This window comes from Hermetia illucens, chromosome 3 (assembly GCF_905115235.1).
Source record: "Hermetia illucens chromosome 3, iHerIll2.2.curated.20191125, whole genome shotgun sequence".
NCBI classification, from domain to species: domain Eukaryota; kingdom Metazoa; phylum Arthropoda; class Insecta; order Diptera; family Stratiomyidae; genus Hermetia; species Hermetia illucens.
This window is the reverse complement of record NC_051851.1, coordinates 52,902,990-52,920,576: the sequence shown is the minus strand read 5'-3', so window position 1 is coordinate 52,920,576 and position 17,587 is coordinate 52,902,990. Positions and strand designations below refer to the sequence as shown.

The following is a 17,587-nucleotide window of genomic DNA, read 5'->3' as shown; positions in this document are numbered from 1 at the left end:
ACTTTTTGAACAGAAAGTGGAAATTTAGAAATTTTGGCAAGTGAATTAGATTTTGAGTTTTTTAGCTTTCTTTTGAAAGATATTTGCTTTATACATTTTTATCGCCCTTTTTGTTTACTTGGCTGTCTTACCGTGACTTATTTGAATTATTGTAATAACTTCAAAGAGCAGATGAAATTAAAGCTGCTAAACTGCTCGTGGTCACGTTGGTTGATATTTAGTATATGCCATTTTTTTGGGTATTACACGCCGTATATCATGAACTAATGTAACACTAAGGAAATTTAGGTTTACAGTGGAAACAGGTCCTTTTCTCTTCTCGGTAGATATTCAAATTCGTCGGATAAGTCTATTTCGTATAATGTCCAAATGGAAGAAGTTCTTCCAGATAACCGGTTTTTAAATATTTTATAGTATTTTTTACCCGTAATGAAATGTCATATTTGACATTGAGGTGTAAACATACAGTTTTTTCTATAACAAAATGCCGTAGCTACAGTTGCTCAATCTTGACTCCTTTAATTTGCTTGGAATGTTTAGTCTCATTTAGTCATGAAATCAACCAATTAAAAATGTATTGTCAAAGTAAATAATTTGTAACAATATTTTCAACAAAATAAAAAACCGAAAAATGAACATTCGAACTTGTTCGAGAAACGCTTTAGTTTTTAAAGCGAAAAACGTTCGAAAAACGCGTTCTTTGAAAATACTGGGACCGGAGTTCTTTCGACATTCAACCAAACTCACGGTTGGGTGAAAACGAAATGATATAACAAACAAAACGAAAGATTAGTATTGATTAATTTTATTGCCCGCACAAAGCAGGATGAGAAGAAAGGAAACGAAAAAGAGAAAAAAGTAAACAGCGCATTGCGCGTCAAAAATGATACGATAGACGTCAAGCGAAGTTGTAGAAAGAGAACCGCTGTAAAATGTTCTGGTGAATTGCCGCTTCTATTTTAACTTTGATGAGAAGCGGGAGATTTGAACAGAACTCAAAAGGAAAACAATTGTCAAACAATAACAATAACAAACTTTTAGGTATATACGTTGCAAAATATCTGTTCAAAATTTGTTAGTTTGATTAGTTTTCACATTCGACATTTTTTAAGACAAAACGGGAGTAGAGTTTTCATGCATTTCGTAAAGAGCGGGCTTGCTTACTCAAGCGATTGAGCAAGCTCGCCTTTTATTTCCGATGCTCATCACTCCACTGACTTTCAAGCGAGTTGTTAGACTTTCTATTCAGCTTAAAACATAGAAAAAATATGCATAAGTTTGTAGATGAATATTTAGAGCAAGAAAATTCTAAAGGGTGAGGGTCAAGGTAATGGCCTGAACAAAAACAAAATTATGTACACACAAATGAGTTGTTTAATTTTATTCTGTTTTATTTTGATATCTGATGTAAAATTAATATCTCAATTTACATCCTTTCATGAAAGAATTGCTGTTCAATCACAACATCATCTTTTATTTAAATCACACCCAATAGATTGAAGATAATTGTTGAAAAGAATAAACTACTTCCCTATTGTCTTCCACTAGGATGAGGGAGATCATCTTCTTGATAAATCATTTGTTCCAACCAATCGGCGAAGGCTGTAATATCAGTGAAAAGAGCTGGGCGACCTTTACATGCCCCATTTGGCCCTATGAATACTCCATGCATTTTTTTCCCACATATTAATGGGCTCCCGAAATAGTTCTGAAAAATCGAAGTGAAATGAAGCCGTAGACTTTTCGGTTTTTGCAATTAACATCGACTGTCTCATCTAATGTTTGCAATCGTAAAACCTCTCAATTCAATGTATGTACTTACCTTACATGCTGCTTGACGAATTGGGCTTGTGGCACATATGGCTTTCTTTGGTCGTCGATCACATTTATCAATATCCGTGGGATAAAACGTTATAAAGTGCAAAGTAGGTAGCCCCTTCTGGAAAAAAGATAAACATTTTCGGATCTCAAAGTTCTTTTGGAAGGAATTGAATTCAGTGGCAATGCCCTGAAAACTTAATCTAAAAATGAACAAGTCAATGTTATATAAAAACTATGATCAATGGGGTAATGTTGGTCCATACGGAGAGCCATTCACATCAAAAATGCTCCACGCATTTCACTTCCTCATTACAGGAGAAACACGTATCACCTTGTACAATTTCTGTTCTGAACATAGTGAATTATGGACCACCAGAATGCCCACAGTACCTCTGAAAGTCTTCCTATTTTTCGACATGATAAACTTTCCAGTATGCTTGTGAGGTTCTGACAGGAAGAGTTTAGTGTGTTCAGCAGCACTTAGCCTCTGTCACACGCCATTGTATTGAGCTTGCTCCCAGATTTTGATAGCAGCATTAGTCAATGCTAGTGATACTCCAGTTTTTGATTCCGGTCTCAGAATGGGGGAAACTCAACCCTCTGCTACCAAGTTGTTTGGGGATCCGAGAATCAGAAGGCATTACGAAAACTGTATTTAGTTCTCCCAATAACTCTTCTTCTTCTTTCCCCATTATTTCCCCATAGAGCTAATCGATTTAGTCTATGAGCTGCACTCATTGGACTGCTTTGAATAAATACAGACAAGGGCTGAAAATTGAATTACGCGTCTAGAGATGTGCCGGATGTTATGGTCATGGCCATTTTAACACCCAGGCACAGAGTTCTTTTCTTTTGCGGTTAGTTTATGGAGAAAACCTCAACCACCTTAACCCACTTTTTTGTTTCACCCATGACGACACTATAGATAGGGCGAGGGGGGGGGGGGGGCATGAACATTGGTCTGATAATAGCAACGTATCAACATTACTACATAATTCCTACTTCCCCATGTCAAGGCAAAGCTCCGTCTGCGCAGCTCATAGGAACAAGTGTTTCCCGAAATATCAGTATTTGCAAGATCAATAAATATCACTAGCGAATGGAAAAAAGCAAGTCTTACCTATTTCAAATAATTTAACGGCTAGAAACACCACACGAAATTACATTTAGAATACCATTGTGGATTAATTTGAATTAACTGAAATTCCATGCCCCACAGAAGTGGCGTTACTACACTTCCTTGGGGCAACCTTTCGTTGCTTCTACTGTTAGGAAGCGATAGACATCCATTTCAGCACACAGAAATCTCTGCGATAGCGTAGCATTGCTCCACTTAATTAAAGAATCCTCAACACTATGCGCTCTGGCGGCATTACAAAATTTTCTGAAAGGCGCACAATCAAACGCCTCTTCAATGTACTTGCGTTTCAGAGTTGCATCCTCTACCTTTGAAATCGAAAAATGAACATCAGGATTTTCAACGCTGGTAAGCATGTTGGTTTTGATTTAGTGGGTACGACCTAAGCGCCTTCCAACGGACGTGACGTTCAACCAGTCTCTCCAGTCCTTTCAGGAAGAATGCTGTCAAGCGGATCTGAATTTGAGTAGTCATTTTTCTTTGGTTTCGGTATGAACACAACCTTAAACTTCTGCCCAGAGGTAGATATGTAGCCCAAAGCAAGATCCGCTAGAAAGATATTTCTTAGCAATCGCTCTAGGTGCTCCATCCCTTCCTTTAGTATTGCTGGAGAAACGTCATCCATGCCAGGTGCTTTGAAGTGTCCAAAAGACAGTATGGCAGCCCCCGCTTTTTCATTGATAATAACTCCTTTCGCCGTGTTCTAATTCCCTTTGAAGCATTTACGTGTTAGAGGGATTGCAGAAACCGCCAACCCGCCCCTTTCCACTTCTCTCACCAGTTCTCCCGAACGGTGTACTTCCAAGAGGGTGTGCACTGATTCCAGTGTGGAGTTTGTGTTTGTGAAAGTCCAACTTGGCCGACTCATTCCTGTTAAAGATTCTGCGCAGCCTCGAAACCTCTTTTCTCTTCTGTTATTTTGCGGAAAAAATTCTGCCTGCATTAAATACATACAGAAGGTGGCAGTGTGTTATCTCGCTAATTAATGTAACGCAATTATTGTGTTGTTTGTCTTACTCGACTTCATGCCGGTTACTTCACCTGTCCACCCACCCATCGTTATGTGGGCCAAGGAATCGTTCATCCTCATGTAGGTGGCCAAAAATTCTTCGGAGGAATCTTCTCTCGATTGTGTCCAAGAGTTCGCAGTTTTTTGCTAAGAACCCAGGTCTCCGAAGAATACATGCGGACTGGTAAGATAATAGTCAAGTCAGCAATAGCTTTGACCCTAAGGTGAGACATTTCGAACCAAACAGTTTGTTTAGCTGAAATCGGCTGTTGGCGGCCAACAATCGTGCGAGGATTTCATGGTCACAGCTGTTTTATTAGTTGTGGTCTCCTATCTTCATTGCTTTCGTTTGACCAGTGCCATTCGATGTTGTTCGTTCTTTTGGTTTTGGCGCTGACGTTGCCACCATGTTCTTCATCTTGCCTTCAAAATTGTGCACCCCAAGATATCGCGCCGCCTGCTCGATCTGGATGAAGGCACACTGTACATCTCGAGTTGTTCTACCCATAATGTCAATGTCATCAGCTAAGGCTATACTATCATAGGCGACTTTAAAGTCGATGAAAACATGGTGGTCAAAGGATAGTATAGGTCCCAGAGCAAAACGTGGATTGGTACCCACGATGGAGGATAAAACCTGGGAAATGCATGCTGAACCAACACCAATAGCTCTACTACCAAACCCTATCTCCACCTCCACGTAGTGACCGCTGGGAGCTCTTTCTGAACAAAAAGCTTCAGACGGAGATGGATGAAAGTCCTCCAGCTTGGGGGTTGGGTAGGGCTGACAACCCTACACGGAAAACAACTTGTTACGAAGCCACAACAGGAGCCTCGGACTGGACGGACTACACAACGACGAACCCGGCAACGACAATGGAATAAAGATTTGCGCATTTCCTCATGGAACGTGCACTATCTGTACAGAGATGGCGCTGATAAGCAGCTAGCCGATACCCTACCCCAATATATGGCTGATGTAACAGCGTTACAGGAGATGCGTTGGACAGGGACCGGTTTCCTGGAGATAAGCCGCTACACCATATATTATAGTGGCCATCCAGTAAACCATGTGCTTGGAGTAGGGTTCGTAGTCAGCCAAAAAATGAAACCTGCTGTTATCGGCTTTGAAAACATAAGTGAACGGTTGTGCACTCTACGCTTGCGAGTCAAGTTTAGAAATATAAGCCTCATTAACGTTCACGCCCCTACACAGGAGACAGTAGAGTCGGATACCTTCCACGAGGCAGTAAAACGAACCCTCGCAACCTGTCGCAGATATGATATCAAAATCATACTTGGGGATTTTAACAGCCAAGTAGGGAGGGAGTCCGTATTCAGGCGATACTTTGGCTCCCATAGCTTACACGAAAATACAAATGATAACGGACTGCGGATTATTCAACTAGCAGGGTCACACGAAATGGTTGTTGGAAGTACCTGTTTTGCGCGGAAAGCGGTCCACAAACATACGTGGGCCTCTCCAGATGGGACTACTTTCAATCAAATTGACTACATGTTGATGGAACGCCGCCAGGTGAGAGTTAACACTGAAGCCATCCACAACGCAGCCCTCCACGACACCTATAAGAGGGAAATGGATGCCGCAATAACCGACTCCCGAGTTGAACAACTCCACTCCGCGCTTGAGCCTACGAGAAACTCTATCCGCGATATGGGCAAAACCACCATCAAACTCCCACCAACTGCAAATAACCGGGACGAGAGCGTATCCCCCAGGAATTTTCTTTCAGATGAGCCTTTGAGGGTAGGTCTGATTGCCCCTTCGATTACGTGAGAAATCCCACAGGGTTAAATGAAATTTGCTCGGTAAGGGGGACCTTAACTAAACCTATCCACCAGTAAATTACTGCTCCGCGAACAACACAAGACATAGGCTGTCCTCCATGACCCCTATAGTCCATCAAAGTGCTGATGTAGCAGCGTCGATGAACTCCCTCTTTCGTTGGAAAACACCACGTGCGTAGGCATTGAGGCATCAAAGCGTATCACTGCTAGCAAGGCACTAGCTACCATCAAAGCTACCGTTTACTACGAGAACGCTGGACAGACACAAAGGACTAAACCCAGTCCTCGGAATATGCCCTTCTCACAATCCGACGCTCACTGAAGGCAAGGTTTCGCTAGAAGAGAGACACAGTCAGAAGGAAGCCCATCCCAAGCCCAAAGCCCACCACAAAACTCCCTCTGATAGAAATATTTTCAACGTAGTCGTATGTGACCCACTTTTATTCTAAGCTACCACTTAAATGTTACACTCTAATCTAATAACTTTTTGACCACAAGTATCCTAACCCTTTGCCTGATCCACTCTAACAAAAAAGTTTGCAGCAAAGATACCCTATTTAGCAAAGATGACTATTTAGACCCTGCACACCAGACTAGATCAAGAGGAGTAATACTCAAAACTGCATGTCATCGGTCGAAATCGTGCGACGCACAGGAAGATGTGCTAACAACACTACTCGCATAGAGCTATTTCCTACCCTGCATCGTCATTGTAAACTCATACAACGTATAATGAAGAGTCCCCATATATGGACCTAGCTGCTATCCTACTAAGACTCCATTCACACCTCATCCCACTCCTCAACATACACACTAATTTGCTTAAACACATCCTGAGCTTGATAAATACTCCGTTGCCTGAACTGAAATTAGCTGTTCCCCTCAACAAGAATGAGGAGATCAACCGAGCAGGCAACGAATTCAATCGCCGAATTAAGCTTACCCAACAGTTCAACTATCATCAGGTTCCATATAAATGGACCTGCGATTGATCCTAGTCGGGGACGAATGCTTAACGGAACAATAGATAAAGCCCAGTATGACTCAAAATTTCTCTTATCCTTCTCTGGCAACTACAGGAGGACAACAACTCTGATAGTTGCCGATAAAGCAATTGCAGACAACAATCATACAGATAAAATAGGAAACGAGATGCGATGGCCCGTCAGACAGCATCCCAGCCAGGCGGCTTCTGTAACACGCGCCTTACCAAGCTGGTATTTTTTCTTTTCTCTTTCTCTTAGAAAGCACCAATTTGACACAGAAAAGGCAAATTTGACCTACTGTTCCTTTGTTAATAATAATAGGATTTCCACCACATTTTCTCCAGTAGACTGCTCCATATTACAGCCTATATTAATCCAATTTTACGGGTCTAGGATGACCGCAGGAAATTTTAAAAATATAATAATAGGGCACTCATCACCAAAGCAAAGTTTTTAATGCTCCAACTATACTGAAGTTATTGGTATAAAATATTTTCGTATTCTAATGGCATCTATGTAAAAAAATTGATAACACAGCATCTATACAGACGTAGAATAGATAATTGAATACTAAAAAAGTACATAAACATTTAGATAATTTATTCAATTATAATACCGTATGATCTTATCTACTTAACAATTTTAAGGCACATAAAGGCAATATGACGATAAGGTTCATCTGTCCACCTAAAATGCTATCTGCACCCGCAGCACTTCGTAAAAGAGACCTGCTATTAACTTAGAGTTAATTCTAATAAATGATTTTGTTGAGACAAACAGTCTTACTTTTTATCAAGCGCCATTCTGTAAGTATTCTTTTCCAGCCAGTTGTCAAAATCAGACAGGTCAGTAAAAAGTGCTGGTTTCCCTTTGCAAGCATCTGGAGGTCCTATAAACACTCCGTACAGTTGAGTTCCACATATTAGGGGGCCGCCGTAATCAATCTGAAAAATTGGTTACATATGCTCTGTAGGTAGGAGTAATTGATAAACTGGGAAACAAGCTTATCCCGTGAAGATTTACATATGCATAAATAGGACCAATTATTACAACATTGTATTGTTTTTTTGTAACCTGTATGACGATATTTACCTCACACATTCCTTGCCGAGTTTTACTTTCCGCGCATATAGTTTTTTTTACAGTTCGACTACATTTTGATGCACTTGTTACATACACTGTGGCAAAGTGCAAAATTCCAATTTTTTCCTTCTGGAAATACAAGGTGAAACTTGGTAAGATCATGCTCTACATTATAGCCTACATCACTGCAAATTTGGTGGTGCTAGGATGAACTTAACGGGGGGTTTTCAGCCAATTACAAAAAATTCTAGTAATATACTATTATTAACTTTATTTGAACAGATATCGGTGTGGAAAGTATTTCGGAGCTCAGGCACCATATAGTGGCAGCTTCGTGATTTTTTTTTTCAGATTTTTCGGTTGGGTAGTTTCTGAGAATGGCCCCCTTAAAGAAGTGATCACTTTCAACCCCCCGCACTCCCCACCTTTACAACAAATGTCAAAACTAAGACCGGCTTTGAAAAGTACTAACTGAGACCTTTAATTTGACACCTCACATGACTATATTTGAAGAAAAAATAATTGACACCCCCCTTTGCATGTATGGGGACCCCCCCCTTAAATTCAACATAAAAGGATGTAACTCACTGTATGCGTGAGCGTTCACAGTCCCCACCTTTGTACCAAATTTGGTGTCAATCGCTATAACCGTCTCCGAGGAAAATGCGTGTGACAGACAGACAGATAAACAGGCAGAGAGGACGGACCTAAAGGAAACTTTAGGTGAAGTCCTATCACCGGAAAATGTTGTTCGCAGAATAGTAGCCTACCAGGAAGACTGGGATACGATCAATTCCATGATCGCTGTAAATCCCACTCTCTGGCGTGCCCAGGCCAGAGTCTTTTGAAGATTTCCACCTCCTTAAAAAAAATAAAAAAAAAGACAGACGGACAGTAAACCGACTTTAATAAGGTTTTGTGTTTACCCAAACCTTAATAACCGAAAAGGTAAATACTAAATAAAAGCATACATATTCCAAGTAAAAGATATCTGGAGATAAGGCGCGTTGAAAAACGAAGAACTTTGCTTTGGTCATGCTGGGTTTAAAGCTCAGTCATTCACGTAAATGCAATAACGATTATAAATCACAAGAAAAATCAAAACGCAAAAAGGCATTAATAATAAAAACCGTTGGCGCAATAATTCACAAGGATGTGTTAGAAAACTTCATTCAAGATCGTAACGATACACATTAGGACGCAATGTGGTCAGCATTGCGCTCGCCCGTGATTATTATCTTGATTTGACTTAGGTACTCATTCACAGCTGAGCCGACTGGTATCCGACTTCCAGTGACGATAACAAATCTATCTGCCAGCTTCGGGATTTAAATCGCGACCTTCCGCTACGACAGCCAAGCACTCAAACTACTTGACCAATCTGGACGCTCAAAAAAGGCATAGATAGCATTAAGCACTTTTACTTTCAGAATAAATTCATGAGTAGTGTTACGGGAGGGTGCTACCTGTAACTCTGCCAAAAGCAAGCCAATATTTAAGATTTTCTGTTCTAAATAATTTAAGAGGTTTCTAGAAATCAACCTTTTACTTTATATACATTTTGAAACTAGAGTATTTTGGGAGTGTACCGTAGAAATTTTAAGTTGAAATTCAAAATATTTGGTTGGGGAAAAAGTAATGCATTTTGTCAATAGATGGCGACGCTTAAACATATCTTGTGTTGTACTTATCGCATCGGGTCATACTATACGGCTATTTGAAGATGACAATGGGCTACAGGTGTCTCTTTGACAGTTTTATGATCGTACGTTTCAGTCTCAAGTTATAGCGCTTCAAAGATGTAGTCTACCTTTCTTCCTTGTCATATTTTACATTTTTCCTACCTGACATGTAAAAATGCAACGAAGGCGGCCGAAAAAATTTGTGAAGCTTATGGGCCCGATGTTGTAACAATTCGCACAGCACAGCGTTGGTTCGATAGATTTCGTTCTGGTGTAGTGGATGTCGAAGAAACACCCCGTACTTGTAGACCAATCGTCGTAGAAACCGTAGAAACCGTCAAAATCTTACAAGTAGACGGGCATGTGAGAATCCGCTCGACTGAAATGAAAAGTGGATCAAGTATGAAAATCTCAAGCGAAATAGATCGTGGTCGAAGCGCGGCGAGCTGGCCCAAACCATCGCAAACCTGGATTGAGGGTCAGGAAGGTTTTGCTTTGTGTTTGGTGGGATTGATGACCCGCCAGAATCTACAGGAGCCCGGATGGGATTTCCTATAGCACCCACCGTATATTTCGGACCTGGCACCAAGTGATTACCGTCTCTCCCGGTCCATGCAAAACGCTCTTGGCGCTACTAATTGGGCCTCAAAAGAGGCTTGCGAAAACTGTCTGAGTTTTTTGCAAATAAGAGGGGGGGGGGGGTTATAAGGGGGGGGGGGGGGATAATGAACTTGCCTTCTAAATGGCAACAAGTTTGCGAACAAAACGGCGTATATTTGACTTAAATCGGAAAATTCTAAGTATGTTAAATAAAGCGTTAAAATTCGATCACAAATGTGACATTACTTTTTCCCCAACCCAATATTTACAGCAAATAGAAGAGCATGCACCGTGTTGGAGTCCCTACAAAAAAAACTTTAAATAAATGGTGGAAAGCACAACTAAAATTGCAGAGGGAGCGGGTGCTGGTGTCATTGGTCCAAGAAAAATGTACTTCGAGCCAATGGGCGGGTTCACTAGCATACTCCAGGCGGAAATATACGCCGTAGACAGCCTCCTTTAATCTCCAAAGGAACTACAGGGGGCAGAACATTGCTATTCTCACCGATAGCCAAGCAGCGATCAAGGGATTTTGGTCCAACCAGGTGAACTCTAAACTGGTATGGGAATGCCTTGAGAGACTGAATACACTCGGCCCGTCCAACAAGGCCTGGATACTCTGAGTTCCAAGCCATGCTGGGTTGGGAGGCAACGAAGCAGCAGACGAACTAGCCAAGAAGGAAGTAGGGACGCCTATACACGGGCCAGAACCCTTCTGTGGAATCGGAAACGGTTTCATGGCTATGACGCTAAGAAATGAAGAGGAACGGTTGAGGGAACTCTACTGGGCGGACCTACCAGGGATAGAGCAATCCAGGGTGCGTATTGGGGGATACGAACTCATGTGCACAAAGGATTGCTTAAACCTCACCAAAAAGAACCTCCGAATCATAGTGGGAATTCTCACTGGTCATTGTCGGCTGAACGATCACCTAGGGAAACTAGAGATATCTACACCCATTGCCGGTGGGTTTTGTGCGGAGGATGATGAAACCTCTATACACGTCCTGGGACAGTGTCCGGCACTTGTGTAAAGTAGGTTGATGCATATGGAAGAGTACTTAATACCAGATGCAAAGCTGAAAGATCTGGAAGTAGGAAACATACTAAAATTCCTGACGGTTATAGGCTTGCTTGAGATACTATGATTAATAGATAAACTATAACCAGTAAAAGGGGCACAATAGTTCTTTAAGAACGCGGTTCGACTTTCCCTTAACAGAATAATGAATGAACTAAAATTCTATTTAACTGATCATACTGAAATTTTTATATATCACTAGTTCTAGTCCGCCATATTATTTATATAGCGTGCTAGTCCCAAGCCGAGTTAAAGGAGCCGGGTTTGAGGAAGCGTACTTTGTATGTATCCTCAGTAAAACAAAAATAGGAAAAATCAGGGAAAAAGATTTACAAAGTATAGTTGGAGTTGTTCCACTACGCCACTACGAATTTGGAAGAATCGTGGAACCATGTGAAAGACACGATCCACAAAACGTCCTATGCAACTATTCAGGTCAACAACCCAGGTAAGCGATGGAATGATGATGTTGAAATTATGCTATGTGAAAAAAAAACGCCTCTATCAGAAGTTTCTCGGCAATAAAACACAGGCCAATTGCAAATTGACACGAATGCCAACCGGGAAGCAAAGAAAGCGCTCGATGTCACTCGAACGTTCCATTACACAGATCTTTACGCCGACACCAACACACACAGAATATCGGATGTTTCTATTGCGTTAATCACAAGAATGGTATTTACGGACCAATGAGCGGCGACGTATAGCCGGCGAGAATATTATGAAGGGTCCAGAATCATTTCGATGATGATACCATGGAAACCAGGATGGTCTTTGAAAGCATATGTTCTAAGAGAATTTCTGGCGGATGTGCTCTCGGCCCGGTTATTAGTGGTTCGCTTCTGAACCTTGAAGGCATAATCCCACGGTCCTCTTTGGACACTGACTTTGGGACCACAATTAGAGCCCCGCCATGCAAGCACAGCGGTCCTGGTTTATACTGAGTGCAGGCTCAGCATTCATACCAGTGAATGCGAGGCCTATCTAACACCTCTTCCGCAACTAAGTGGTACGGCACCCGAGTTGTACAGTGCAACTCCACGCTCGAGCTCCGAGGAGCTCTGCCCGCGATGTAGGCATAACCACAACCACCATGAAACTCCCACTAGGGGGCCAACCGCAAATAACCGGGCCGAGAATACATCCTCCAGGAATTCTCCTGGAGCATATGCTCTCAGAGGGCCATCCCGGTTCCCATGGTACCAGATAGCCTCCGGTGAGGCTTCGTGGCAGAGCCAATTCAGATGAGCCCCTTGCAGACTCGGGTCTGATCGCCCTCCTCGAGTACGTGGGGACGGAACTCCCCAACGGGTTAATTGGAATCAGCACAAGGCGGATAACCGCAACGGAACCTTTCACCAGCTAATTACCGCTCTGCGTACAATACAACACAAAGGACATCGCAAGACAACACTAACACCAAACAAACAAGACTAGTGGCTAACCACCGCGGCCACTAGGCCATTCGCCCATCAGCTGCAAGCGAAGCAGCGTCGAGGACCTCCCTCCCCTTCCTAAGGGATAACAGAAATGCTGCCCTAACGACCCGCGGTTTTTTCCCAAAATGTTCGCCTGTTGGCAAGAGTTTAAACGTGTCTGCTGTGTTCAGCGGTGTAAATACCTGCAATTTCAGACTTCAAAGCTGGCTCTGGCCCCATTGAAGATCCAGTTAGTCTGTCAGCTTGCTATTTAGTGGTGGTAACGCTGCACAACAGTCTGAATAGATTCGAATGCTTCGACCCAGCCATTTTACCCCAGTTTTCTGCTGACATTGAAATGGCATACATCTCCGCCTGGAATATGGTTTTTATTTTCCCGAGGGATTGCCCCACTTCTATAACCATATTTTCCAAAAACATCCCTGCGCCTGATCCGTCTTGGATGACCGACCCGTCGGTGAAGGTTACTATATGTGTAATCCCGGAAGATTCATGGTCCTTTGGTGACGAGGAAGTATGCCTTTTTATAGCCGAATTTGGAAACCATACGGTCTGACGACATCGGAGCTAGCAAACGTGAAGGAATTTCTAGATAGACACATGATGGCATGGTATTTCGGTGTTCTACGTGCCAATGGTATCAAGCCTATATGTGTCGTTAGCTGCTTTCTTTTCAACTCCAAACGAATGGTGGGTAAATTTTGGATTTCGAGTCCTGCGCTCGACATAGCCTTCTCCAATAATGCTCATGCAACCGAAGGTTTGAATTTTCGCCTGCAGGTTCCTGCTGTTAGTAAAGGTTACTCCCTCTGTCAATGCATGCATACATCAAAATAGGTTTTACTATGGATGAATACATCGAATGAATCCATGTGGTGAAAGTCCCTAGGTTTTATCTCGTGCAGTAATACGGCAACGGAGCAATCACTCGGATTCCTGATATTTTTCCTAGATATGATGTTTCTGTGTTAAGTTGGAGTGGAGGTGAATTGCTAAATATTTGACCGTTTGTACCAGCTGGATTTCCGTTCCTGTGGTGGGTAGCTTATAAACGTCTTACCGAACGTTCCCTGTGAATATAACGAGTATAATCTCTTTAGTGTTCACTGTGAGTCCATTACGGAAACAGAAGTGTTCGTGTAGGTGGGTTCCCCAGTTTGCGAATAAATATCACCTTCACATAGTGCTAATTCATTGGAATATAAGCCAGTGCTAGTCGTATATGGTACATATTCCGAATAAGTGGACACTGGGCTAACATTCTCTCTATTATTAGAGCTTGTATCTATAGAACAAGTTAAATTCCCATTTTACTCACTCTAGTGTTACTATAATACTTTGTATACCAGAGCCCAGTTCCTCGGTTCAGGGCTGAATGTGTTTGTCAGCCATGAGACGAGATTTTGGAGGCTGGCTAGAAAGTACACAAAGCCGTTCCTTTCCCGTTTTCTGTAACCAGCTTCTGGTTACATTCTTTCACAGGGATCCGCATCAAATTTGAGATTGCCTCAATTGAGCAAGTGTCTTCGCAAAAGCGTATCAATGATGATCGTGATTGCTAATCAACTATTATCTGTAAAAATAGGATTTAGTCAGAAAACTTCAGATGGCATCTATGGAGTAAGAACCCTCGGAAGCTTGAGATGTTAGGGATGTAGTATTCACTTGCTACACACTGCTATAATAGAGGAATTCTAAAAGAGCTTTTACAAGGAATAGCATCAATTTGATGTTACTCCCACTCGACCGAAAAACTCATTGATGTATACCAATTACGTTTACAATTAGTACCGAGTCCTGAATGTCCTGAATGGGGTATATCGCGTCAACATCACCTAGACGTCATTGTTAGCCAACTTGGGATAGCCTGCAGCGGAGTTACGGCCCTTGTTATTGCGTAACCTATCCACTGCCTTTTCGCTTTCTTATCAACATATCCACGGATATCTCGACGAAGTTCTTCATTCGAAGTTATTCTAAACTATTTCAGGTCTAATTACCCCGATGACGGGAAGCAGGCAGATGTTGAATAAAGTTTAGATCCGTTTCGTTGCTCATATATAACAGTTCGGGAACAACATTGGATCAGAATATTTTCAACTTGAGTTTGAGATAACTACCTCAGATTCTTCTATAATTTCACGCTAAGATATTTCTCAGTTGAGCGATTTCTTATTATGATGAAACGAAAATAAAGCTGAGGCCAACAATTTTACAAAATTATAAGTTTTCCATTTTTAAAAAATTAAACTAAAATGTATTTAGATTTTCAAGGCTAATTCTTTTTTCAAAATTTAAAATAAATATTTTAAAGTGATCACTGATTGCAATCTCAATTGAAATGTAAGAGCTTATAGTGGTTGTATTCTGATTATACAGCGTAGGTTAACAACTTTTGTGCATTTAATTTCACCATTTATATTTAATAAATGATGATGATGATTAGATTTTATATTTTACTTTAGGGTTAATACTTACATTATTTTGCCAACCAGGTAGAAAGCAGCGCCCCCGTGGTGTGCTTAATCCCTTTTGGGCTTCATGCAGGTTAGGTGCCGGCATGAATGGATCCGATATCTAGAAAATCAATTTCTAAATGTTCGTGTTTATGGCGTAATGAAAAATTTAATATAAGGACCTTCAGCAAAGCAACATCGTTTTCTAAAGTTTTCTCGTTGAAATCAGGATGGACCACGAATTTGCGGACATTACGAACTTGGAAAGTCGGTAACTTGGAATTTTGCAAAATAACGTCGCCACCACGAACTTTCTGTGAACCGAAAAATATGAAAGGCGGTTTCGAAATTTTTCCTCGAAACTATTCAGTATGTACGTAAGTTACTCACTAATTCTGTCCCACTCCAATTTTGTCTGAATGGCTTGACACATCGAGCGGCTGTTATTACATTTTCATCATCCAAAATGCAACCCCCACAGACGTGTTCATCATTTTTTTTAACAATTTGGACCTGAAAAGCGTAATTGGTTAGGTCAAATATTTCGCGTGTAGTCACTTATTTAAAATGAGGCTCACCATGCATGGGAAATAACTAAGTTGACTGAGGGTTGCATTTATTAATCTTGTCTTTTGGGCCCCAACAGAATTTTTGTCGAGAAATGCAAAGGAGCATAACATTAAAAGGATACAAGAATTTCGCTCCATCATGAAGTTCAACGACTTTTATTTCAAATTTTATTTGACATGATAGCCTTCTACTTAATGTAATTTTTGAAGGATGTGAACATGTTTTTCAAGAGACGACTAGGATTCGAAATCCATTAAAACTAAGATTGCAGTGAGGTTAATGTCCAAGGACATTTCTTTTTTGAACATTTTTCTGGAAATTTGACATATAAACAAAAGTGAAGTTGCATTGCCTAGGCAAGTGGAATTATGCTCACCCTTTTCTTATGTGTACCACCACAGTTTCGAAATAAGTGGATTCAACTTGCTGCACACACTGCAAGACCTGCTTCAAAAAGCCCTGCTATTATATAATATTACTTGATGATAAAATTCCTTTCTTTGTGCTGGAGTGGTTGTCTATTTATTACTTCTGGCGGAAATTTTTGACAAGCTTAAATCAGTTGTAGATTGGCTAGAAAGCCCCAACAGGTTTCTTTAGTAAGCGCCCTTTTCAACTAACATCAAGCGTGCATTTGTCGATAAATCCGTCACACGCACGTTTCTCCAAAACGGCTGCATTAAATCAAATGAAACGAACTATGAAATCTCACGTTTACAGTGAGTAGGGTAAGCTGGTGGAGCTTAAAGAGAGCTTCCCTTCTCCCCCAACTAGACTGCACTAAGAATCACTAGTGCTTGGTACAAGAAGGTAAGGCTGAGCATCAATCCAGTGAAGGTTATCACAGGGCCACAGGGCAGTTAACGATTCATGGGGGTTTGGGAGTAGATTTTAAGACGTAGAATGTCATTGCCTACAGCCAATTAATGTCTGAACTCAGCATTGAGGATCCTACACCGCTTTTAATTTCGGAAGGCTTGCTTTTAAAGTTGGTCTCCTTGGAAACTGGCGACAAGAAGATTCCGGCATATTAGGATAGTCATAATTACTCAAACGAACCAAAAGATTTACGCGCAGACTATGAACTATATTTTGCAAGCAGCTGAGGAAAGTTTCTTGGCCATATAAAGCCATTTTGATAGGGATTACTTATCATAACTTGGGCCTGAGCTTGTATCTCTGTATTTTTAAATTCACTACAAAATTGATTCCTGAAGTTATGAATTTCTCTTTTTTTTCCGCCATCGTTTTAAACTCTTCCGCCATCGCCTTTAAAGCACCTTGTTTCTGGAATCTATTATTATAATTACTGCCTGTTACATCCGGTAGCTCCGATGTACTGTGATACATCTTAACCAATTTTTTCATTTCTTTTAGTTACTCCTTTTTCTCACCCATATAGTAGACTTTGAATTTGCAACTAATCGGCGTTTATATTTACACGAATAGAAGTGTCGACATAAATAACTGGCGGGTGAAATATATATAGTTAAAAAAGCCCACGGACCCTCTTCCCGCCCAACCGGACCGAGGGGCGACCAACCTAAGGATGGGCTGAAGGCAACATCCAAAGGCCCGCATCACAGCGATGATGCGTTTTAACGCAAAGTGTGTGCGACCATGCGAAAATGTATTACTACATCCCGATTGTCGCAAACACTTCAGCCAATGACGCGGAGGTTCTACACTACAGAGACATGGATCTTATATCGAAGACAGTGCAGATCAAGACTGAAACCCATTAGGTCAGATTGTTACCGGACAGGACTCTTCGGACTATAGCACAGGTTGCAAAGATAACCGCTTTTTGCATCTCCATGTATAGTCCAGCCCTAAGATCGAGCGTTTTCAGCGCTTTATGTAAGTTCTGCGGGACTAATCCCGCCGCTGAAATTACTACTGGGACTACTTCG

At 41.4% G+C, this 17,587-nt stretch overlaps 1 protein-coding gene across 5 annotated transcripts; it reads right to left on the bottom strand.

Annotated features, from left to right (window-relative positions):
* Positions 1-1,370: 1,370 nt before the first annotated feature.
* Positions 1,371-15,958, bottom strand: LOC119651968 (trypsin-like). Of its 5 annotated transcripts, none has more exons than XM_038055856.1 (7): positions 15,683-15,955; positions 15,495-15,617; positions 15,287-15,418; positions 15,127-15,225; positions 7,856-7,975; positions 7,550-7,707; positions 7,343-7,494 (listed from the first exon to the last, which is right to left on the bottom strand). In XM_038055856.1, the coding sequence occupies exons 1-7, from the start codon at positions 15,812-15,814 to the stop codon at positions 7,389-7,391; spliced, it is 870 nt and encodes a 289-aa protein (XP_037911784.1). In that variant the 5' UTR covers positions 15,815-15,955; the 3' UTR covers positions 7,343-7,388. The 5 variants fall into 5 exon arrangements, with proteins under 5 accessions (XP_037911786.1, XP_037911784.1, XP_037911785.1 ...); XM_038055857.1 differs by having other exon boundaries at positions 7,343-7,491; XM_038055859.1 differs by having other exon boundaries at positions 7,483-7,501; positions 15,683-15,952.
* Positions 15,959-17,587: the final 1,629 nt, after the last annotated feature.

Bases quoted from the DNA above. Each gene is read 5' to 3' on its own strand.
- LOC119651968 (XM_038055856.1), bottom strand. From the start codon at position 15,814: ATGATGGAGCGAAATTCTTGTATCCTTTTAATGTTATGCTCCTTTGCA. The intron at 15,226-15,286 runs GTCCTTATATTA...TTGATTTTCTAG, and splicing joins ACGATGTTGCTTTGCTGAAG to ATATCGGATCCATTCATGCC. The intron at 7,495-7,549 runs GTAAGACTGTTT...CTAAGTTAATAG, and splicing joins AGAATGGCGCTTGATAAAAA to CAGGTCTCTTTTACGAAGTG.